Below are 22,767 nucleotides of genomic sequence, written 5' to 3'. Positions count from 1 at the left end.
TCAAAAAAATACAAATATCCAAATAAGTTCGCCTAAAATGTGTAGTTTATGCAACGAGGAAAAAATTAACAAAAACAAAAAAAAGGGATGCCTTTGCTATACCATTACCACCAATAAATCGACAACTGATTTGGCTCCCCGACGGATCCTCGGTCACATAAATCTCAAAATGGAAATATCTCGGTTTTTTCTATTATACAACTTTCGTTTATCTCCAATGTATGATTCACTTGAGCCGACTATCGGAATCCCACCAATCCTCAAACCTTCATTGTCCAGCAGCGATGAGGAAGTCTCTGACAAGAAAAAGTCTCACAAGAAGCGACTCAAAATCTGGCGATTCTTTTCTCATTACCATCACAAGAAGCACCCCAACAAAGACACAAAACAAGCTACATGTTTACTGGATGAGCACATTGCAAAGATCACAACTCTGAATGAGTACGCCAAAGAGCACCTGGCAGTCAACCTTGAAGAAGAAGCATTCCAGAGCCTGCTAGAGGCAAATGAATGGGATATGAAAAAAGCCATTGTCGATCTGGAAGACTATCAAGAAGCCGCTCATGGTATTCTCAGACCTCTGCCAAAATCTGAGACACAGTTACTGGGCAGTGAGAACGACAAAAACACTAGTTGCTATATCGACAGTCTGCTGTTTGCCATGTACGCAAACATGACTACCTTTGATCCTCTCCTGACTTATGATACAACCTCCGATGTTGTCGAGAAACAAAAGCTCCAGGCCCTTTTGCGATTGTTTGTCAATACACTGCGCAAAGGACATTTAGTCAAAGGGGATTCTGTGCAATGGCTACGAAAAGTATTGCAGGACTGTGCATGGCATGGTCAGAATAAGGATGGGGTGTGGACTCAGGAAGACGCTAGCGAATTTTTTATGTTCCTTACTGAAACTTTTGATTTGCCCTTTATTCCGGTAAGAATCTTGTCCTCTCTCTCTTCTCTCTCTCTTGTTCTCCATTTATCTTTATTTTTATTTCTGTTTTATTTTTTGGTTGTTGTTACTGTAACAAGAAAATTAATCAAGCAAGTGAAAATGAAAATGTGGGGGATTGATGATGTCCTAGTTTCAAATCCGCTTATTCCACGGAGCCAACAAGGACTCTGACGACGATCGTGTGATGACAGACCGACTTCTAATGCTTAGTCTTCCAGATAGCGATGGCAGAAACAAATCTGTACAGCTAGAAAGTGTGCTTATCAACCATTTCTACAACAGCATGGTAACCGGAGTTAAGCGGCAGATCGATTATAGTGCTTATGCGATCTCTCCTCAAAGCACAAGTAACTATCTCATGGATGATGTTCCAGAAGAAAAGAAATTGAAGGAGAAGATTAGAAAGGACAAAGAGAGGCAGAATAAGGAAGCGAAAGATCATCAGGAAGAAGTTGATGTAACAGCCTGGCAGGTTCTTGAACTTTTGCCGTTCTACAGTGCAACGAATGAACAAGGAACATCCATAAAAACACAGGCTGAGAACTCCTTCCCGGATTCCAACATGATCCTGCCAATTGTACTGAAGCGATATAAGTATGATAAATTTGGTGGCTGTACCAAACTACATACTCAGGTCGAAATTCCGGCAACTGTTCCATTCAACGAATTCGTAAATCAGAATGCAGATGCCCCAGTGTGCCCCACTTGTAACAAGCAAATAGAGTTTGTGATGCGCCTTAGAAGCGCAGTGTGTCACATTGGATCCTCACCTAACTCTGGCCACTACATTGGATTTGTGCGTCTGGGTATCGAAGACGAATCTGACTGGCTGAAGCTGGGTATGTAAAAAAAAAAGAAAAAAATAGAAAAGATACAACACCTATCAACACAAACCAAAAAAAAAGACATGCTTTTATGTGCGTTAATGTGGGTGGAAAGCTTTGAATTACAGTATACTAAAATACATGTGAATGTATCTATAATATTTTTGGTGATTAGATGATATGGATGTAAATCAACGAGTGCGAACCATCAAAGGAAAGAATTCCGCAGAAGTGTTCCGTGAACTATCCAAGAATTCATATATCCTATTCTATGAACTCGACAAGACTTGCGGGCACCCTGTAGACGCTAGCATTGCCGCACATACCAGATTAAGAGACGAAAAAAAGGCTCTTGCTGAAAAAGAATATTTTGAACAAATCTCACCTATAGACGGCAATGCAACTAATCATCATCACCATAGTCATAATAGTCAGTACTCTAACCAAAAGATTAAAGAGCAACGTAATCCTGCTTGTAATCTCATGTAAAATATGTCCCTCCATCTCCCTTTTCTTCTTCCTTTATTTATTAAACCCCTTTGTAGCTATATCAATAAAAAAAATGCAATTTATAGAAAACTGAATAGACTCTATACTATACCATATATACGTATGCTATTTGGTATCGAAAACTAGCGGGATATTACCAATTTCATCAAGAAATGGATTTTTATAAACTCTTTATATTCTTGTAGCGAGTGTACATTATAGAGTCAATATTGTGGGTAAAGTTTATAGTAGCCACAGAATATACAAAGTTTCTCTTATCATATTTATTCACGCCCGCCTACGTTTTATGTATAGCTCTCGATCTCTTTAAACATATGCATACATATATCGTAGAATAAAGGTATTAATAAGAGTAAGGACAGGCATGACAAACAAATCGTTGACATCGTAACCTGAAAATGTTAAAAGTGCTGCATAATATCTGTGAAAGAAAATGCTTCAATTATAAAAACAAAAGACAAGATGACAGATAAGGGAGACTGCCAGCATTATTCTCACATACACATACATACATACACACTGCTAAGAGACAGAAAGTTCCGCAAGACTAAAATGGTGGCTAACAGTTGTGATATATAACTCATTAAGAATCCAAAGATAATATATAAAGTCATTCTTTCGTTCAGATATTCAATTGCTGGCTTGTTTATTTCCCTTTTAGTCTCTTGAATTCAATTGAAATATCTTAAAAGTTATGTTTACACCATAGTGTTTATGCTTTTAGGTACTACAGCAGACTATCAATGTTTGAAAGAAGCGCCATGCTTAGATATCACAAAGGCAAAACAAAGATTTTTGGTATTCTATCATAGTCTATAATTAACTGCATAATAAAAAAAGACAGCTTAACTGCATAATAAAAAAAGACAGCTTAACTCATATGAAAAAGTCTTTTGCTTATCATTATTGAGTTTTCGCATTGACAAGCTCTGAAATTTCTCAGTATGAAATATACATCAAATTACGGAATTCATACTTGCTCCAGAAAAACAAAACAAAACGAAGAAGGATATCCATAATAAAAACCGCATTTACCATCTCACTGGCTCATCACAATTCACGGATACAATAAAACATATATTTTTCACATACCACATATTGAAAGAAACTCACATTTATATCAATTGACCCTTTTCACTATTTTTGTTTACGAAGACTTTTTTTTAAAAAAGATTGAGATATTTATTGCTTTAGTAACATGGGTCAAAAGTAAAATTTATACTGGCTTGATATGCATATACCCTTGGATCAATTGTTCTATTAAAATACCTTTTTATCGAACTTCTTATGAGAGAACGAGCAAATACTTTCCATAGCAAAATAAGATAAGATAAAATAAAATAGAGCAAGACATGAACCAAGGATTTAGCCTTGAATAGCTATTGATTTGAGCAATATATTTGATACATAAATATCCGGCATGATAAAACACGGCTGTAAAATAGATAGTTCTAATAAAGAAAGGGGGATTGTTAGAATAGGAAATAAAGAAAATTCAAAAATCATAAAGTGCTTGATATACTCTATAGAACAAAAATATGTCTATATAAACTTTTTTCTTATCAAGTCAGTGTTTCAAAGAAAGGCAAACGCTAATGGTAAATAATTATGTTTGCCATAAATTATTTCAAAATAATAATAATGCTGATATTTAGACTTATTCTAAAAAGGCATCTCCTCACAGACATCTTTATTATTTTTCCAAGAGCATTTCTTATATTTAATATGTATTTGCGTATGATGTTTTCATACTATGGGTGTCACAGTATCTGGCTGCGGTACTTCTGTATTGATACTCTCCTCTGCACTTGTACTCGCTGTTTGAGTAACAGTATCATTTGATGCCGATATAATTTGAGCTGTCTCCTCATAGCCAGAAGGGGATACTGGCTGGAAACAATGGTCGGGAAAGCCTATATAAATACAATAAATAAATAAATAAATAAATAAATAGGTTAATGACTCTATGCAAAAATAAAATAAAAATAGAATAGAATATAGCTTAGTAGAGCAACGAGATATTTACCTGGAAGATTTTCCTCGCAGCCAAACTGGCACACCTCGGAAATTTGCCAGCCATTGAGTTCTGTGCAGATGTAAAGACTCATGGCATCTTTGGCAACTCCTATTCCGCAATAATAGCCTTCACCTATAAAAAAAAAAGAAGAAAAGACAAAAAATAAAGAGATTAAGTTTGTTGATTCTAATGTCGTCCTAAAATGATCACTTTATAAAATTTATTTTGAATTAGAACACACCATTAGGGCAATTCTGAGAGACAACACCTGTAATCAAGGTAATGAGGATAAATGGAAGAGTTTGCAACATTTTCTGTTTCAGAGACCCTGTCTACATATCGGGTAATTACCTTTAAAGAGTTCGAAATTCGGACTTCCAATAAAATATAAAAGCTTGTTTTGATTTTACTTTAGCTACATTTGTTCAACTTGAGATTGAGACTATTCTCACAAACAATTAGGCAAATGGAATATTTTCTTTAGGCGGTATAATTTTATTTTTATTTTTCTTTGTTTATTAGACAAATAATATTAGTGTCCAAAATGCCTTGTAATAATAGATAACAGTTGGTTCTATGAGTCAACATAGAAAGAGTAAGAAGAATGTGATATAAATGTTTTGTAAGCACACCAGAAACGCTAAAGAACTGATGGAAAGCAGCTATACTTTAAGCAATCAAAAGAAAATAAAGTGAGAGGATAGAAAAGCAATGATAGAAACCAGCAAACTCACTTATACATACTTTGTGATGTGCTCTATATACTAGCTCTAATATTAAACATAATGATTCAAGAATATTAAGCTGCAATACTACATCCAGTATTGTAGTATATTATATATGCGTATTTTTACTAAGTTGTAATCCTACATGCTTCCAATGACTTTTCTTTTTTTTTCGAACACTTAAAAGCTTTAAAGCCCTCTCATCGACTTTCATAATCTACCATTTAAACTACAAAACAATCAACCTTTCCTAAAGTTCTATACTACACACGCTTCAATATATTTAAAAGATATCAATCGGACTATTATCCACCCAGTTGATCAAAAGACGGCTCATGTCAGACATATACATAACTCTAATACTATATATTGGCAATATTTAGTTTTTCTTTATAAGCTTTCTTTTTTGTATTCTTTGTTTTATCAAAGGATTTAATTGCATTTGTAAATACTGACATCAAGGGCTAAAGCAAGTGAACTAATGATAAAGAAAAATCTACATTGAATTAAAAAATTGCCAATTTCTATATGCTCAATACTGGGAAAAGTAGATACTGTGAGAGTGTTATTTATTAAATAGACAGAATAATATTGTTTTTATCTGTTACTATTAAAATCCCTTTAGTTCGAATCTCTATAGTGTAATGGTTGACTTACACTGTATGAATGTGTAGTGTATGTATGTCTGATGTATAGTAGTTCTGGAGATTTCTAACTTTCTAGATTTATTTGCAAGAAGGAATCAGTATCTAGCTGAGAAGACTGTTCTTCACTCAATTGCGCTGTGTATACCACGTTGATATACCCTGCTACTATTGCTCTTATACAAAAACTTTTGTTTTTGAAAAATATTGCTTCTTCTTAGATCACCACCTAATAGATTATGCTATCCACTGTTTCTTCAGATGCTCTAAGCTATCTTGTACATGATGGTATTGGTAGCTGCTCTTACCTGTCTTACTATGTACGATAGGTCAAATCAAACCATTATATAAACTTCCAAAAATAGGTTTATAGGCTAATCATTCTTACCATTGTAGCAAGATTTTTTCTCAAAATAAAAATGAAAACTTCTTGAGCAATAGAACCGCCAATAGAACCTGTTTCTGGATTTTTTTCCTCGCCTAATATCCGAAAGCTCTACAATCTGCACCAGCCAGAATTTGTGTATACTAGGACCGACTTGGTCTGGTATTTCTGTGTATTATGGATCCATAAATGTATTGTTCGAGTTTTTAAAAGGAACCCCTCTTTGGAGTTTATATCCCTGCTAAAATGTGTTCCTAATTTTGGTACTGCCAGTACCTAGTTATATATTCTCAATTAATTCATGTCTTTTATTATTTCTTATCTCTCATTGGGTCGCCTTAAATGCCACAGTACGCAAGACATAGAAAACCCGCAATAAAAAATATTTTCTCCTGCCCACCCTTAATACCATCTCTTCTATCAGGTGAAAATATTTTATTGCAGGTTTTTTAGGGACTTGTGCCTTATGGAGTATATATTCCATCAAAAACAGATTTTTTTCAATTCAATTTACAATGAAAGAATACTAGCTATTCAATATTGCTTAAACTTTTATTTTATTTTTTGTCTGTCTACCCCAGTTATATTGAGCTTTGACTCTACCTCTGCTTCCTTTTTACTTTATTATTTCAGAACTTTTATCTATCAAAATACAATCTTTAAACTTACTATTTTTATAATATGAGACGTACTTTAATTAAATAAAAAATGATAGCTGTAGAATACTTGATTTTTTATTTGATTTTGATCTTTAAAAATAAAACATATGCATGATTTAATCATATAAATCTTATTACACAGCCACACACACACATACACACATACACACAATTTAGCATTGGTTACAAAGCTTCTTTAAAGCAACTTGGTGGTTGTATGTCTTTAATCAACTATATTATAAAACATATCTACTATTAGTATAGGCTGCAAAGTGATAATACCAAGAGGTCTTCAATACAAAAACTATTTGGCATATGAAAGTCAAGGAATTTCTATAAGAATTTAGGCTTAACCAAATATGGATATAGTATTATTTTGATAACAAATAACAAATAACGCCAATGACCCCTTAATTTTTTATAGGGAGAGAGATAGAGAGAAAAAGAGATAAATATGTACTGAGGAACTTGCTGTCTAGTTTTTTCTCTTGTTCCTCTAAGCACCACTGTTAGGAACAATCAAGTAAGTACCACTTCTTTATACACAGCATTACGTGTAAAACGCGTTTTTTTTGATAAAAAAACCAATTTACTCAAGCAACACCATTACTCATTATGCATTACTTAATGCTTTACCAAAACATTGACTTTACATTAACTCTTTTTTTCATTTTTCATTCTTCTTCTTCTTCTTCTTTTTACAAGGTTTATACTGTTTAAGAAACCCATGAGATTTATCTTGAGGCTGTTTTTTTCTGCTATTATTTATAATAGTAGTGTATGAATGCTTGATTCGTAGTGTGATGCGTACACGCTCTGTGGTCGTAGAGATTGTAAGTACATTAATGTTACATTCCTGCCCATGCTTTATTTCTTATACTTATTTTCTTTATTCATTTTATGTTATGTACATTCCAAAAGCGCATGCACCTACACATGGTATACAATTACCATATTCAGTCTTTTCTGTTAGATTTCGGTCTAATGGGGGAGATTGATGTAAGCCTCTTGGAGACAGAAGCGGAGGTGTTTACACCAAAGCTGGTCTCAACCAAACCAACTAGGGGGTATGGGCCTCTCAGCGTTCAGTAAAGAAAAACCAAACTTGTCCGATTCGGCTCCAGTCTCCACATATCAAAGTCAAACATAGACGCGGCCAAGTGGGGTGTAGTCACAGACGGGAGCCTTTGGGCGCGTCTTTAGGTGGGAGCTTCTTTCTAGAGGCGCCAATGAAATACCACCACCCATTTGGCCAACCCCCTGCATCGGCAGCGGGTGGACATGGCTTGGGAGTAACGCTGTTCAACGCAGACGAACTAGCCCGAAACCTTCCATTGAAGCCTTCTCATCCCTTGCGTGTGAGGCCGTGGAGTGCTCTTCCGCAACTTTGGCATCTATTCTAGATCTGAGGTTAGGCGAAGAAAGAAGAACAGACAAGTTTGGTGCGCGCAGCAGTAAAGCTATGGAGTATGCTGTTGTGACATTCTTTTTCAAGCCACTCAGCCCGTGCGAGAGACTTATGTCTGGGGTGGACCAAACCTTACCATAAAGGTTGGACCAGAGTTCGGCAGTAGACCGTCGTGATGTCAGGTCATTTTCTTTTTACTGATGGTACCAGTATTGTACGAACCAAGAAGTAAAGTACGCAAGTATTTTTCTTATCTTCAAGCCTCTGCAACGTTGTAGTCGGTCGATTTGGCCAGTGCTACAAAGTCACGCTTGTCAGAATGTGACCGAACGTCTTTAAGTCGCATCTCTGGGTTTTAGACAATGCTAAAATATACTTCCCGCGTACAAATTGTACACCCTGGCTCTCGGGCCTAGTACTATACTAGCTGACCTTGGTCTTGATTGATCGGGTTACATGTAATGTTAATACTGGGAAGGAAAAAATCGCATACAGACTATATGAAATCGACGGGGTGTCGAAGGTGTAAAATGATCCTGTAATCATTTATCACTGAAGATTAAGCCCTTGTCTTTGAATTTGTTCTTCGGAACACCTTCAATACCTTCGGGATTCTTGTATATATACATATATTTAGGTCCTTGTCTAGTTAACCTTGGTTGACATGACTGGTGCCTTTTTTCTGATCTTGATTGGAAAAGAGGGTGAGTTCGATTCTCACAAGGACTTTATCAAATATTGGATACTTGGTTATTTTTTACTCTTAAATACAAAAAAAAATCACATATAATAATCTAGGCAAAAGAATAATTAGATACAGATTTATTTAAAAAAAAACCAAAAAAACAAACATGATTAGATAAAAGGAAGTTCTAGTAATTAATAATCCTACAATAAGTTGAAAATAAGGTCTGATAAATAAAAAAGAAAAATAAAAGAGGTATAAAACAAAAGAAACAAAGATATTTACTAATACTATGGGAAAGAATACATATTTAAAAACATATATTATTTAAAATTTCTATCTTATTTTGAGATTCAGTAGTAGTAATCAATGATTATTTACAATAATGGCTGTATTGGGATATTGATCTCATTAAACGTTTAAAAGGTTTAAAATCTAAGAAGCATTGCATAATCTACGTCTTCTCTCAGACAGATCGTATAATATCTCTCTTTAATTTATGAAGACTAAGCACAGAAAGAATGAGCTTATATGCTTAATAAAAATAAACAAGACAAATAGAAATAACAAGTAGTATAATAAATGCCACATCATACAAAAGGTCATCAGAAGCATATCTAAATAAAACTATTTTACATAGAACCCTTGACTCTCCATCATTGCCATTTCCAGCATGCGCTTTAACTTTTTCTTATTCTCGTACTTGTAGAGAACCAGCTGATTGAAGCATGTGTGCGCAGAAGGAAGTCTATTAAAGCATATACATTTAGTTTCTATATCTTTATTTACTACACCCAGGTATATCCATATATATCTACCTGTCAAGAACATTTCCACCCCATGTAATTTTTAGATGCATATTAGATGCTCCTGTGGCTGGAATTCTATCACTTCCCGTGAAGAACATGAGAAGACGACGTTGTTTCTCAGGCTCCATTTCCTTCATAATACTCCAAAAATCGCTATCGGTATTCTGGTTAGCAGTAATCCTATATGTTACCCACTTACACCACTACTTACACAATTGTCCGCTCATCTTCCTCAAACCCATTGTATTCTGTCTGTCTTCTTAATTCATCAATCTCAAGAGGCTCGTCACTACCACGCACCAACAATTCAATCTCTTCTGGGCGAAATAACTAGCAAAGATCACATTAATCCGCCATTATCTACACTTTTGATTTGATTTTTACATAATATATTGCTTACCGAAAGGGCATTTCCTCCACAAACATGATAAAACCCACGTTGAAAAGCATCAAATTGTCGTTCAACACTTGAGTTCAGTACATAATTTACGTAAAGATCTACAAATTCCTGTCGATTTTCATTTGTCACCATTTTCTGAGCACCATCCGGTAAAAGCGAGACGCATTTACGTTGTCCGAAATTCTCAAATTCGGCAACAAACGAGCGACAAAACACGTTTTCAACATCGCCTTCAAACTCCAAAAGTTGCTGGAACCCGTGTGTCAAAGACGGACGAAATACACCCAAGTCCGTAAGATCGACAGGCTGGTGAAATAATTTCTTGTAACATGCGGTAGGCAAGTGTATATCAAGAATTGTGGAATTATAGATTGCCAGGCCAAGCACGACACCCACCAAAAAATATTGATCCTTGTTCTCGAAACTAGCCGGATTGAACCAACATAGATTGGAGTCTTCATCATAAGTGAACATTCCGTATTGAGGATCGAATAGAGATCTGACGAGAAGTAAGAACCACTCCTTTCTTAGTCCTCCTGCATCCACGCCTTCTTCGCCAATAAACTCAATCCGGAGTGATTTTTTAAGATCTAGTTCATTTTGAGCAAGCTGTGCTGCATATCATTCATAGTAAGCAAAACCAATCATTTTCACTAAGATTTTATTGTATTGAATCGTCTTTTACTTACTTGACGAAGCGAGTCTTCAATAAGATGTTCTCGGCGTACTCTCAGGACAAGGTATGGCATTACTGCCTTTTGATGGAAAATCATATTGAAGAATGCCTCCCGCCATTTGGTTTCCATTTGCTGTTTAGCATCTGCCTCCATAATTTGCATTTTAGACCCCATACTAATCAAGAATGGATACTGGCAAAATGCAAACTTCCTGTCCTTGAGAATATTTTGTAAGATTATGAATTTTCCTTGTCCTTATACATACACCCATATATATACGTGTGTGCGTGTTTATTGATTAATTTTCCTTACCCAGATCTTGATTGCCAAGAGCCATAGTCTCCCATTAGGTGAATGTAATCTACCATTGTATTGTAGAACTCACAGAGAGCAAGGTTTTTTGATTTGTGGTTGGCTCTAACTAGATAAAATAGATTATAACAATACCCCCAAAAAAAAAAGATCAACGCAAATTAAACTCATGCACACACACGCATATATATATACACACATATAGATGAGTACTTACACAAAAGAGCCATTACCCGAGCGGCACTGGCAATCTTCCAGTCAGATTCATATGCTGCTGGCATTTCAAGTTTGCTTCGACGCGCACGGGTAATTCTGTGGCTGACAAATGCTTGCACTAAATTTACCAGAGTACTCAATTGAGTTGTATTGGATCTACAACATCCATTTAATTTAGTATACTATCACTTTTTTGTTTTTTTTTTCTTTAATGTAATTAAATCATACTTTGCAAACCAATTGACAAGTGCTTGATGACATGTATTGTCAAGGCAACTGAGCATACCAAACACTCGTTTTAATAGACTGTGGTGATATTTTGTTTCGGCTGGGAAATTGTGTTGGGTCAAAAGTGGATTCTATACAACATAATTAGCAAGAGAAAATTTGCTTACCAAGCAAATAAATCTATCTTTTGGCTAACCTCGAGAATCATTAGAAAGAATTTGATGTCACTTGGCCGGCTGAGTGGTACGCAAGGTCGTTTTAACAATCGATCTGTAGCAGTCATCATCGCACGGATCACATTTACAGGCTATATATTTTTTGATTTTTGATTATTATTTGTAGTCTGCATATACCCATATATATATGTGTATGTAAATATAATCAAATTGGAAAAGATGAATACCAAATTCAATAGAATACTATACGCATCTCGCACATCCTCCATTGCAACTCCACTGTCCTGCAATGTCGTTTCTTTTCCCTAAGCCAATAAAAAAGAAGAAGAAAAAAAAGATAAAGAAGAGAAAGAAAAATGTTGGATTCGCTCAATTAGAAGATCTGGCCTGGTTCGATTCCAATAATCTTTAATATTCACATTTCCAAAGCTTTGGTTCAGGCAAATCCAGCTACCAAATAATACATCAACCAGTCGTTCGACAGGCTCATACAATCGTTCTCGTTCTTTCTCATCCACGGTTCCTTTGACTTTCTTAGCTTTTTCTTTCAATCGACATTCATATACGATTCTTTTGAGTTGTCGAAGTGAGATTGGTGATTGGGTCTTTTGAGAACGTAATCGAGGTTTGAGATCGTTGATGGTGTCACAAACTGGACAACGAAATCTCCATACGGCCTGTGGATATCTCAACTCACTTTATATGTTTATTAAAGATATATATATATATATAACAGTAGTAGTAATAATAAATATGTAAGCAAATTATAATAATAAAAAGGAAGATGAAAGAGAATGATATAGAGAAATAGAAAGAGAGATAGAGTAAAAAAAAAAAAAAGAGATGCAAGTTATGAACAAGGATAATATATATAATGTAATAAAATAAAATAAAATTGAAGTGAATTGAATTATGTTTGGATGACTACGATTACTTGCCTACTGCAACACATGCACTTGTCATAGGCCTGATATGATTATAGATTGAATAATTTAGTATAATAGAATGTATCGTATCGTATTGTTATCGGGATCTGTTGCTTACCATTTCTCCATCAGCTAGAGATAATGGTGCAGAAGTAGTGTCTGCCATGAGGGTTGTATTGGAAAGTGAGGTTGAAGGTTCGGTGAGCCTGATGCGTGCTTTTGTTATAGGACTAGAGCTGCTAGATTCGAATGTTGAGGTACAATCTATCATTTTGTGATGAAACGAATCTAAACAAAGAAAGAAAGAAAAAAATAAAGGAAAGAGAAAGTTTTGAAGTTCTTGTTAAATTGGAAGGGGGGGGTTTCAGTACAAAAAGTATAAAAGCAAGAAAGACAAAAAAAAAAGCTGCTTAAGTCTATCATTCTTTCTTTTTCCATTTTAGTTTTTTTTTGTGTCTCCGAAGTATTTTGTTGTATTGGATACAAATTCCCAAACACATTTATATTTGAATATATCTTCTCTTTCTCTTTGTCTATATATCTCTTGCTGGGTGTGCTTAAAGGTCATTTGAAAAAGGGTTCAGGCTGTATATATTAATTATCCTGGACCTATATGAATTGCTGTTAATTTTATTTATTTATTTTAGTTTGGTTTTTGACTATAAAATAATTACCTGGGGATGAGATACCAATAGTTACTTCAATTGAAGAGTACCATTGATACTATTGATGCTATTATTCTTGTTACTGTTTTTGCTGCTGTTAGCTGTTGACTTGAGCTTAATAAATACCATATCCAGTATATTTCTTGATATTAAGTGTAATGTGTTACATATTATTTTAATGATCCAGATACAACAGTGTCGACAAACACATGTCTTTATTTTGTTTTATTTATTTATTTATTTATTTATATATATATATATATATTTGCTTGTCTTCAAACAAGTGTAGCTTCATACACAGTGTCTGAATCAGAATCGCCGTCGTGGTGCAGTGTCACTTTATATATATATATTTTATTTTATTTTAATTTTATTTTAATTTATTTATTTTTTAAAAAAAGAAGTACATATCATTAGAACCAGTATTTCTTTGTAGATCAATTCACACACACACACACAAACACACGCAAAAGAAAACAAGTTACCTGAATTGAAGTTTGAAAAGGGATCATGACCAGGAAGATCATACCTAGCACTGTCCTTGTCAAGATCAAGACTACTACTGTCATGCATTGGCCGGGAATAGAATGGACTCTGTAGGTTTTTTCCAGGAACGATGGGAGGTATCATACTTCGCAGTAGAGCAAAGTTAAGAGGTTGAAAGAACGGGTGGGCCTTGACGTCGCTTGCACCTGCCCGAGATCCAAGACGTGTGGTCTCTTCTTTGTCTAAGAGACGTCGTATTAACTGTTTACACAGTCCCGAAACCGCCTGCAGCTCAGTTGTCTTTGGCTTATTCTTATTTCGTAACTGTAAAGACGACATAAATGAGGGCTGCTCAGGAAAAGGTACGGGTTGATCTAGTATTTTTGAAAACGTCTCATGTCGCGATGCCCCCTTGAAGGGAGTGGTACTGTACTACAAAAAGCAATATGCCGCAACAGGTAAGTAAAACTTAGAGAAACCGTGAAATTGAGTAAAAAGAAAAAAAAAAGAAGAAGAAGGAAAAGAAAACTTGCCAGCATTTCATAGATAAATATTCCCAATGTCCACCAATCGACTGCACTTGTGTGGCCACACATTTTGATTACTTCGGGTGCAATATATTCTTAAAGAAAGAAATAAGGAAATAAAGAATATGTATATATAGATAAGGGAGTTTTCTTTGAGTTTAAGTATGATAGTATAGCTATTATCCTTAATATATACTATCGAGTCATACCTTCTGTGCCTACAAAGCTGTGGGTACGCAAATCAGATATGCATGTCTTGGTGTCAATGATTGGATCCTATTTCATTTTCATTTTTGAATGATTCATTATTTAATACATATATATATATATATAAAGTTGAATAAAATTGTCAGAATAAAGTAAAGTTTAAGTGGAGTAATGTTACCTTGTTTCGTGAGGTTGATTTGATAATAGCAGGTGGAGAAGGAGAAAAGGATTGTTTACTCAGGTCAAAATCGGTTAGCATGAGGTGCCCAGTGTGGTGCAACAGAATGTCTGACAAGTGAGGTTAGGTTTAAGTAACCAGATCAAAGCTGGGACTCACTCTCTGGCTTCAAATCACGATATATGAACCCCTGAAGATGCAAGTATTCCAGGGCTGAAATCACTTCTGCTGCATAAAACCTGGCCCCATTCTCGTCCAAGCATTTACCAGGTCTTGCCTGTAAAGCTATAGAGATATATAAATATAATTAGATTATTAGATAGGCAGACAAATGACTTTTTTATATAATGATATTTTATGATTTGTTGAAATACTAATTGAATAAGTACTTGCCTCTGAAAAATTCACCGCCAACGCAGTACTCCATCACAAAATAAAGATAGTCTTTACTTTGAAAGGAATGGTAGAGTGTGACAATAAATGGGTAATTTGAACTCGAAAGGATCTCTTGTTCGGTGAGAACACGCTTGACCTTATTACGTTTAAGCATATCTTTCTTGGATAGAACTATCGATTGATTTGTTAATGTCTAACACTGATATGGATACTGTTACTGGTACTAAGCTCGTGGAGACTCGCCTTTCATGGCCATGGGCTTGTCAGTTCCTTTTTGCCGTACCAAGTACACCTTGCCAACGTCGCCTTTTCCAAGCATCCTAACTCGGTAAAAGCTATACAAGTCTTTATTTTTTAATATAAACTCAATTCCATAACAATTGTATAGATATTTCTTGCGTAAAGCAAAACCAAAAGTAGTAGTAGAAGAAGAAAAATTAAAGGTGTAGACGAACCTACTTGGACCGACTTGGGCTTCACGGACTTTGATACTGTTGGCTGCATACGAACGTCGATGGGATTGGTGTCGGTCTTGGGCCTTTTTTGGCGGTAGATAGGGCAATTCTTCTATAACGCTTCCTTCCATAAAATCGATACTGTCATCGTTATCTGGAATGGGTACATTGAAAGTGCTTCCGCTGACGTTGTTTTTCCAATAGGATGCTGCCGGGATACATGAATTGGACGGAGAGGTGTCTGGTGTAGATATGATGCGCCGCATGGATTTTGTATCTTTCTTGAACTGATTACTGAGCCAGCTATTGCTCTTGTTTCCCTTTTGATGGGATAGATTCCCAAAATTGTCAGGGATTACAAATACTGGGTTGTCGAGCTTCCTGGCTTGTGAGAAGCCCAAAATTGATCTTATACGAGCATAGTTCCCTGAATAATAGGAAGGTAGAGGATGTTCTGGCATAGGGATAGATGGCGACATTGTATATATTTAATATTTGATATTTATCATATACAAATATTCAATATTCAATATTCAATATTTTGATATATTTTCTATACCAATATTATATATATATATATATAAAATATAAATATATATATATAATTTATTTACTGTCTATATACTTTTTATATATATAAATATAAATATAAATATAAATATAAATATAAATATTTATAAGATTTATAGAAATGTATATTAAATTTGTTTAACAGAAGAAAAGAGATATAGGTTTATCAATTGTCTTATAATGTCTATTACTCGCCTTTAATGCGTACAAGATCCTCCCCCCAAACTCCTCTTTTTCCCCTTATTTTTTAAAAGTCACGTTCAAAGGAGACAAAGAATAAAGTCCAAGGGGAAATAGAGTAATACATATTTATATTTATATAAGTATAAGTATAAGTATATATGTATATATATGGAGAGAAACATAAGCAAATCAAAAATACAAAAAAAAACCTCCTTTTACTTTGGGGTTTTCTTTAAAGAAACCCAAGTCAACGGAATGTCACATATATACATATATATATATATATATATATTGTGTACATGTAAAATGATAATAAAAATGATATTAAAATATATATATATATAATATATTGAAGCGTTTGCTATGTGTGCGTTATGTGATGATGTTATTTTTTTTTCTTGGTCTTCTTTCTCCTCTTATTCCTCTACTTTTTTCATTATATATATATATATATTTATGTATATGTATATACGTGCGTAGTGTGTAGTGTTTGTGTGTGTGCGCATGTGAGTGTGAGTGTGAGTGTGAGTGTGAATGTATAATTTTTTTTACCCCTCTCTTTTTTTTCATTCATTCATTCATTCATTTTTTTTTATATCTAAGCGTCGACATGACGGATCTTGCTTGGTGATTCTTCTTGTTCCCATTCAAAACCGTCTTCCATATCTTCAATGTCAGATTCTTCCAGATCAGATACATATTCAATATCTCCTCCCTCATCCTCTTCTTCTTCCTCATCCTCTTCTTCCTCGTTCTCCTCGTCACTCTCCTCATCCTCAGCATCCTCAAGATCCTGATCAAGAATCTTCTGCCAGAGCTCCTGGTTGACATTCAAGGGTGCGTCACCATAGGCCTTGCTCTTTAATCGCTCAATCAATTCCTTTTCAATTGATTTCTCTAGTCGTGCAGCTGCCTCTGCCTTGCGTTCGCGTGCTGCTTCGCGCTTCTCCAACTTTCTCTTTACACCAATCAACTGTGGTCTGTCACTATAATTTTAAATGGTGGGTCAGTAAATGATCGTATATATTAAATTTTATACACAAACATGCATGCATACATGCATGTACACAACTTACGCTTCTTTAAGCTTCAATTTACGCATGCGAATGAGGTATTGTGTAATCTTTGTTAAACGCTGCTTGCACTTGTGTTGAAGGAAATTGGGCCAGTAGATCATTGCATTATCAATCTATTTACCCCCAATTCACACCACAGAATTGTATAAATATATTGTTTTATAAATGTGCGTATGTATATATATTTACCTGCTCTAATGCTTGTGCGTAATTTTTGGATAGCTTCACCTTCTCCCACATTTTTGCAGGTGAGTGTGCACGTTCAGGTGTTTTCATATAAAGGTAGATAATACCTGTATTGAATTAAATATTATTATTATCTTACCCCTTAAATTATTATCATTTATCAATTATCAATTTAAGCTATATTCTTACCCTTTTCTTCACGGATCGTTGCGTACCGACTGTTGGCAAGTGGGCATGATTGACGATTGCAAAGACCGGTTACATTGTACTGGTTTCGGCAGAAATTTTGGTTGACGGTCCTAAAAATAAATAAATCAAAAGAATCATGGTGAGCATTTGAAGGGGTTTTTTTTAAAAAAAGAGAGAAATGAAATGAAAAGAAGAAGAAGAAGAATATGAATAAGAAAAGGTATAAAAGAAAAAGAGTACTTGGTTTTTCATTTCCCCTTTTCTTTAATTCATTCTTCCTTTTTTTTTCTTTCCGGATCGTCGATTGATTTATTTTATTTTTCCAAGTCTTACTTGACTTTGTACGAGCAGAATTGCTGGTTGATAACGTTCCAGATCACCTCGTCAGACTGCATGGCAAGAGTTGAGATGTAATGTAAGTAAAAGAAGGGTAGGGTTTGAGTTGGGTTGGGTTGAACCGACTATAAGCAAAAATAATACAGAGATAAAGGTGTATGATTTCTGTAGTGTCTGTAATGTATGTATGCAATATGTGTGTTTGTGTGTGTGTATCTATATTGGTTTTGCTGTCGAATAAAGCTGCCAAAAAAAAAACCAAAAATCTTAATATCCAGTTTTAAAAAGAAAAAAAAAGAGCGCTCGATTCCTATGTGACAGCTTTTTATATATATAGCAAGCCACCCCCTCATTTACATCCACATCCAAACCTATAGAGGGCAGACAGATGATAGCAGACAGATAGAGACAGGGATAGCAGAGAGTCTGTACATCTAATCATATCTTTAGATTCAATTTAATTAATCTTATAGGCAATTTACTATAATTGAACTCTTAAATTGGCACACCCGAAACCTTATAATTAATTCAAAATGTCAAAAACTCTAACATCTTGATGTCTGTGCCTTTCTTGTTTGCTTATAAACAAGACATTCTTTGTGGATTAGTTTAGATTCCCATAGATCCTCTACTCCAACATAATAGTACTTTATTTGATCTTTACGATTGTAGAATACATTTCCAGAAAAATGTTTTCTTCAACGTCATTATCATCAATCATCTTTTCTTATATACTATCGATTGCATCTAGACCCTGTGCAAACGATTCCTAGATCTGTGGTGCAAAAGCCTATATTTGATATTTATTCAGAGTAAAACTAATCGATATTTTATCTAATAAACTTGCTTTATCCTTAGGGAATGAATTTAATACCATTCCAGCTTAGTTAGGTGCCTTTGTGAAATTGTTATATAAACTACCTGTATTTCTTTATCTGTTTTCTTCTTCTTCTTTGCTATATATATACATATATACATATATATTTCAATATATTATCTATGTTATGTATTATGTATTTTTTATGTATAATTATATATATGTATATATATATATATGTGTGTGTGTGTGTGTATGTATGTGTATGTGTATAAAGTATTTGTTTTTTATTTTTCATTCACCAAACCAAGCCTTCCAACTTTGCTTTGTTGAGGTTGATTCAGGTGGATCGTCACTATTCAGTAAATCAGCTACTTTGGTAACAGCGGACGGGAGTGTTGCACCGTGTCCAGATGGTCTAGAACGACCAGAAGAATTGGCAACGGCAGCAGAGGTGGATGGGGAGGCTGTGGGAGTAGATTGAGAGGGTTCGTGGATTGAGAATGCTCCAGTGGGATAAGAATAAGAAGCATATGGATCCATTTGGATACGACGTGGGTCTTGTTGCATTGGCTGGCGGTGGGTTGGAGGGAAATATCCAACTGAAGTAGGTCCGATACCATAGCTTGGCTTTGGAACCACAACAGGTTCACCACTTGTAACCAAAGGCGCGGGGAATGGGAAATTTTGTAATGCCTGGAAATGAGCCTGAGCAGCCGCATGGTTATTGTTATTATTGTTATTAGTATTAGTATTATTGTTGTTGTTGTTGCTGCTGCTGCTGTTTTTTCCCGGCGAATTATCAAAGGCAGATCCCATTCGAGGCATTTCCCGACTGTTGTCCTGATGTGATGGTGGTTCCTGGTGGGTTTCTTGCCGATTAACAATCTCATTGAGCTGCATCTTGCTCTCATTGTTTGTGTAGAAATTCCGCACTTGAATTGCCGTCTTACTCTTCATCGCACTCGCTAACCGTTCCCAATCCTTTCCATATTGCTTCAAATATGACACAAAGTCGTTTTTCTCAGATACAGACCAATATGATGAATAAGTCGGTCGCTTTGGTTCCGGAAATGACATTGAGGCCGTCCGTCCAGGACGACGAGGCACAGACCGTGCTCCATAATCTCCATCCATCCAGTCATTATCTTCGGGTGTGTTGTCTATCTTACTAGACGATGTACGAGCCCTCCGTCGACGGGTTGATCCGGGTACATTGTGAGAAGAAACAAATGACCGAGATACTGGCCCTTCATCCTGGACACTCGGTGTACGTGAATGATGACCCAGAGATCGATTTGTGGGAATCGAAGACATCGACGACGACTGGATTGTTGGTGTCGATTGTATTACTGTCGGTGGTGGTACAGAAACAGGTTTCTCGTCTCGACTACCTCCCATCTGGAACATTCCAACTAATGCTGCAGCTGCATCTTCTTCTTCCGCCTTGAGACCTGCTCGACTGATAGTATTGCTCACAGGTGATACTTCAGGAATATTCCCAACAAAAATAGAATGTCGGCTAGTATGCGCACTGCTGCTACTACTATTGCTAATATTGTTGTTATTCTTACTACTATTACTAGTATTTATATTGGTATTAGCAGTACGATTGCTACTCTCTATATGAAATTTCGTGGTTGGTGCTAGTGTCGGAATATGCGCCGGAGCCGGTTTTGGTTTTGGTTTTGGTGCTACAATTGACATCGGCACAGACATTGGCGTTGACACCGGCATTGATGCTGGCTTTGATGTTGATGGTAATGCTGATTTTGTTGGCAATGTTGATGCTGGAACTGTCACTGGCACTGATTTTGGCACTGGCCGTGATACTGGCGCTGACGATGGCACTGAAGTCGGCGCTGAAACTGGAGTTTGCTCTGGCACTATAATTGGTGCTGGTGCTGGTGTTGGCGCTAAGACAGGAACTGGCTCTAGTACTAGAGCTGGTACTAGAGCTGGTACTAGAGCTGGTGCTGGTGCAGGTGCTGGTGCTTGTGTTTTTGCCTTTGTTTGTGCTTGTAGTGGTGTCGATGCTGGCGCTGGAGCTAATTCTGGTGCCGATGTTGGTGTTGATGTTGGTGTTTGTGTTGGTGTTTGTGTTGGTGTTTGTGTTGGTGTCGACGTTGTGGTAGAATCTTCATTAAATACATTAGGTCCAAGCTTGCGTTTAAAGTTGTGGTAGAAGTTGCGACACTGTTCTTCAGTCTTTGTTCCCACCATTGCTGCTACCTGAACAAAGTTGCGTCCATGTATCTTGAAGGCTCCGATGGCTGCATCCTTGTCCCCATCAGACCATTTGGCAGTAGATATTGGATGGTACGCATCCTTCTCCTCATCATCATCTTCCTCTTCCTCTTCTTCGTCCTCTTCTTGCTCTTGCTCACGTTCTTTCTCTTGCTCTCTCTTCTCTTCTAAGTTGCGAGCTGCTTTACTCTCAGCTGAGGAAGTCCGAGCCATCTCTTCTACAAAAGGTTCCGAAAAGTTGGTGCGAGGAGATCGACCCTTGCGACGCGGTAAGCGTTTTTTGTCTCGACTGTCTTCTTCGGGTACCGTAGATGAGTTGTTAACAGAAGCAGAACTTGGAATTGAAGGTGATACAGTGGTCATGGAGGAGTTTGAAGGAGCCGAGGCTGTGATTGTAGTAGTAGTAGTAGTAGAACTAGTAGCTGTAGCTGCTTCTGCGGCGGCGGCTGCGGCAGCAGCAGCCGCGGAAGCACCAGTATTAGCAGTTGTAGGTGTTGCGGTAGCGGTAGTCGTAATAGTAGTAGGAGGATTAGGAGGAGTAGATGAACTTATATTTGTAGTGGGTGGTGTAGGAGTAGTTGGAAATGGAGGCTGAACGAATCGCTCACTTCCGCGTGTCTTGGCTTTCTTGCGCTCATTAACACCATCCCAGTACGCGTTTGCTTCTTCCAACTCGCGTAGCTCGCGGCTCTTACGTTCGGATTCTTTCTCTTTAGCTTTTCGAGAAACCTGAGCCTCACCAATATCAGTCATCAACGCAGATCCCTTGCTCTTGGCCTTGCGTGTGTTTGGTGCAGATGTGTCGCCGGTTGCTCTTCTAATCGCAGCCGCCAGACGATCTCTACGCTTATTCTTACCACGCCTGCCCTTTTTCATCAACGCCTTAAAGTCAATCTGTGTCTTTTTACGATAATAAAACAACACACACTGGGGCGCGGTCTTGGTCTCTACAGCGACAGAGATCTTTTCAAACTGCTTGGGATACTGCATGTACGCTTCCATAAATGTAGTCATCTCTTGCTGGGTCCACACATCTCCTGTGTCAGGTCCGGTGTGATAGTACTTTAGAGGATTGGTTACAAGTCCACTACGATCATCATAGGTACGCATACGCTCCCGTACGTCAAGAATCATGGGTGGAATGGTCGCAGTTGTCTTTTTGGCACGCAACTCAGGGTTTCTCATTTCAGCAGATTCGAGAGACTGGATGATTTCTAACAATTCGGCTTCAGAGCGAGCTGCATCAGATGTCCAGGATCCAGTACCTGGAACATGGTACGGATTAGCTCCATCCTGTCTGAACCGCAGTGCATCATGATCTCCTGTAAATATCACTCCGTCCGTGTACTCCTCTGGCTCTTCTTCTACCCTCTTCCGAGAACTCGATGGGCGACATGAGTATTTTTCAGATGCCTTTCGCTCATGGTCTCGCACTCTGTCCAACGCGACGTTCTTTTCAGTCCACTGCTCATAAAGATTCTTGAACTCCTGTTTCAGTCTACGCTCTTTTTTCTTCAGTGCTTCATTACGGACAGCAAGTGTTCCGGCTACAGATATCTTGAGTCTTCCGAATGCCTCGATATTGGCCTGGTAACAGCTGTAATCTTCCACGCGCTCGTGAACAGGCTTTGACCACTTTTGAGGATCTTCCCAGTCACTAGGTAAATCAGGGTGTCCTTGCCATCCCCCGATT

At 36.6% G+C, this 22,767-nt stretch overlaps 10 protein-coding genes across 10 annotated transcripts; 2 read left to right on the top strand and 8 right to left on the bottom strand.

Moving 5' to 3' along the window:
* Window positions 1-217: 217 nt before the first annotated feature.
* PHYBLDRAFT_144924 (hypothetical protein) lies at window positions 218-2,268 on the top strand (the record flags this gene model as incomplete). The annotated part of the gene is made up of 3 exons (XM_018431321.1): window positions 218-934; window positions 1,086-1,794; window positions 1,955-2,268. 3 exons carry the CDS (start codon window positions 218-220, stop codon window positions 2,266-2,268), a joined length of 1,740 nt encoding a protein of 579 aa, XP_018292520.1.
* Window positions 2,269-4,035: 1,767 nt separating this feature from the next.
* On the bottom strand, window positions 4,036-7,034 carry PHYBLDRAFT_67599 (hypothetical protein; the record flags this gene model as incomplete). The annotated part of the gene is made up of 8 exons (XM_018441817.1): window positions 4,036-4,202; window positions 4,316-4,438; window positions 4,548-4,638; window positions 5,051-5,119; window positions 5,984-5,991; window positions 6,064-6,228; window positions 6,730-6,751; window positions 7,002-7,034. The coding sequence occupies 8 exons, from the start codon at window positions 7,032-7,034 to the stop codon at window positions 4,036-4,038; spliced, it is 678 nt and encodes a 225-aa protein (XP_018292519.1).
* Window positions 7,035-7,522: 488 nt separating this feature from the next.
* On the top strand, window positions 7,523-8,268 carry PHYBLDRAFT_167886 (hypothetical protein; the record flags this gene model as incomplete). The annotated part of the gene is made up of 3 exons (XM_018435739.1): window positions 7,523-7,552; window positions 7,641-7,807; window positions 7,923-8,268. The coding sequence occupies 3 exons, from the start codon at window positions 7,523-7,525 to the stop codon at window positions 8,266-8,268; spliced, it is 543 nt and encodes a 180-aa protein (XP_018292518.1).
* A 1,171-nt stretch (window positions 8,269-9,439) lies between these two features.
* Window positions 9,440-10,905, bottom strand: PHYBLDRAFT_112040 (hypothetical protein; the record flags this gene model as incomplete). Its single annotated transcript, XM_018428259.1, has 5 exons — window positions 9,440-9,560; window positions 9,631-9,774; window positions 9,833-9,951; window positions 10,022-10,630; window positions 10,711-10,905. Coding segments are annotated over 5 exons (1,188 nt in total), but the record flags the coding sequence as incomplete, so codon positions are not given.
* A 101-nt stretch (window positions 10,906-11,006) lies between these two features.
* Window positions 11,007-12,827, bottom strand: PHYBLDRAFT_67602 (hypothetical protein; the record flags this gene model as incomplete). The annotated part of the gene is made up of 8 exons (XM_018441818.1): window positions 11,007-11,119; window positions 11,228-11,382; window positions 11,455-11,585; window positions 11,651-11,761; window positions 11,858-11,935; window positions 12,050-12,326; window positions 12,587-12,597; window positions 12,675-12,827. 8 exons carry the CDS (start codon window positions 12,825-12,827, stop codon window positions 11,007-11,009), a joined length of 1,029 nt encoding a protein of 342 aa, XP_018292516.1.
* A 1,003-nt stretch (window positions 12,828-13,830) lies between these two features.
* PKC4 (protein kinase C) lies at window positions 13,831-15,187 on the bottom strand (the record flags this gene model as incomplete). The annotated part of the gene is made up of 6 exons (XM_018439982.1): window positions 13,831-14,081; window positions 14,237-14,329; window positions 14,444-14,510; window positions 14,620-14,729; window positions 14,779-14,891; window positions 15,009-15,187. Coding segments are annotated over 6 exons (813 nt in total), but the record flags the coding sequence as incomplete, so codon positions are not given.
* A 51-nt stretch (window positions 15,188-15,238) lies between these two features.
* PHYBLDRAFT_144919 (hypothetical protein) lies at window positions 15,239-15,949 on the bottom strand (the record flags this gene model as incomplete). Its single annotated transcript, XM_018431320.1, has 2 exons — window positions 15,239-15,360; window positions 15,475-15,949. The coding sequence occupies 2 exons, from the start codon at window positions 15,947-15,949 to the stop codon at window positions 15,239-15,241; spliced, it is 597 nt and encodes a 198-aa protein (XP_018292514.1).
* Window positions 15,950-16,866: 917 nt separating this feature from the next.
* On the bottom strand, window positions 16,867-18,066 carry PHYBLDRAFT_91462 (hypothetical protein; the record flags this gene model as incomplete). The annotated part of the gene is made up of 5 exons (XM_018443767.1): window positions 16,867-17,209; window positions 17,300-17,412; window positions 17,489-17,592; window positions 17,675-17,784; window positions 18,008-18,066. Coding segments are annotated over 5 exons (729 nt in total), but the record flags the coding sequence as incomplete, so codon positions are not given.
* A 1,026-nt stretch (window positions 18,067-19,092) lies between these two features.
* On the bottom strand, window positions 19,093-19,802 carry PHYBLDRAFT_158707 (hypothetical protein). The gene has a single exon (XM_018433840.1). It carries the CDS (start codon window positions 19,785-19,787, stop codon window positions 19,122-19,124), a length of 666 nt encoding a protein of 221 aa, XP_018292512.1. The 5' UTR covers window positions 19,788-19,802; the 3' UTR covers window positions 19,093-19,121.
* Window positions 19,803-22,187: 2,385 nt separating this feature from the next.
* On the bottom strand, window positions 22,188-22,697 carry PHYBLDRAFT_6992 (hypothetical protein; the record flags this gene model as incomplete). Its single annotated transcript, XM_018442184.1, has 2 exons — window positions 22,188-22,360; window positions 22,469-22,697. Coding segments are annotated over 2 exons (402 nt in total), but the record flags the coding sequence as incomplete, so codon positions are not given.
* Window positions 22,698-22,767: the final 70 nt, after the last annotated feature.

This window comes from Phycomyces blakesleeanus (genome assembly GCF_001638985.1).
Source record: "Phycomyces blakesleeanus NRRL 1555(-) unplaced genomic scaffold PHYBLscaffold_9, whole genome shotgun sequence".
NCBI lineage: Eukaryota > Fungi > Mucoromycota > Mucoromycetes > Mucorales > Phycomycetaceae > Phycomyces > Phycomyces blakesleeanus.
This window is presented reverse-complemented; position numbering and strand designations above follow the sequence as displayed.

Coding starts and splice junctions, on each gene's coding strand:
- PHYBLDRAFT_158707 (XM_018433840.1), bottom strand. CDS start 19,787: ATGAAGAGTAAGACGGCAATTCAAGTGCGGAATTTCTACACAAACAAT.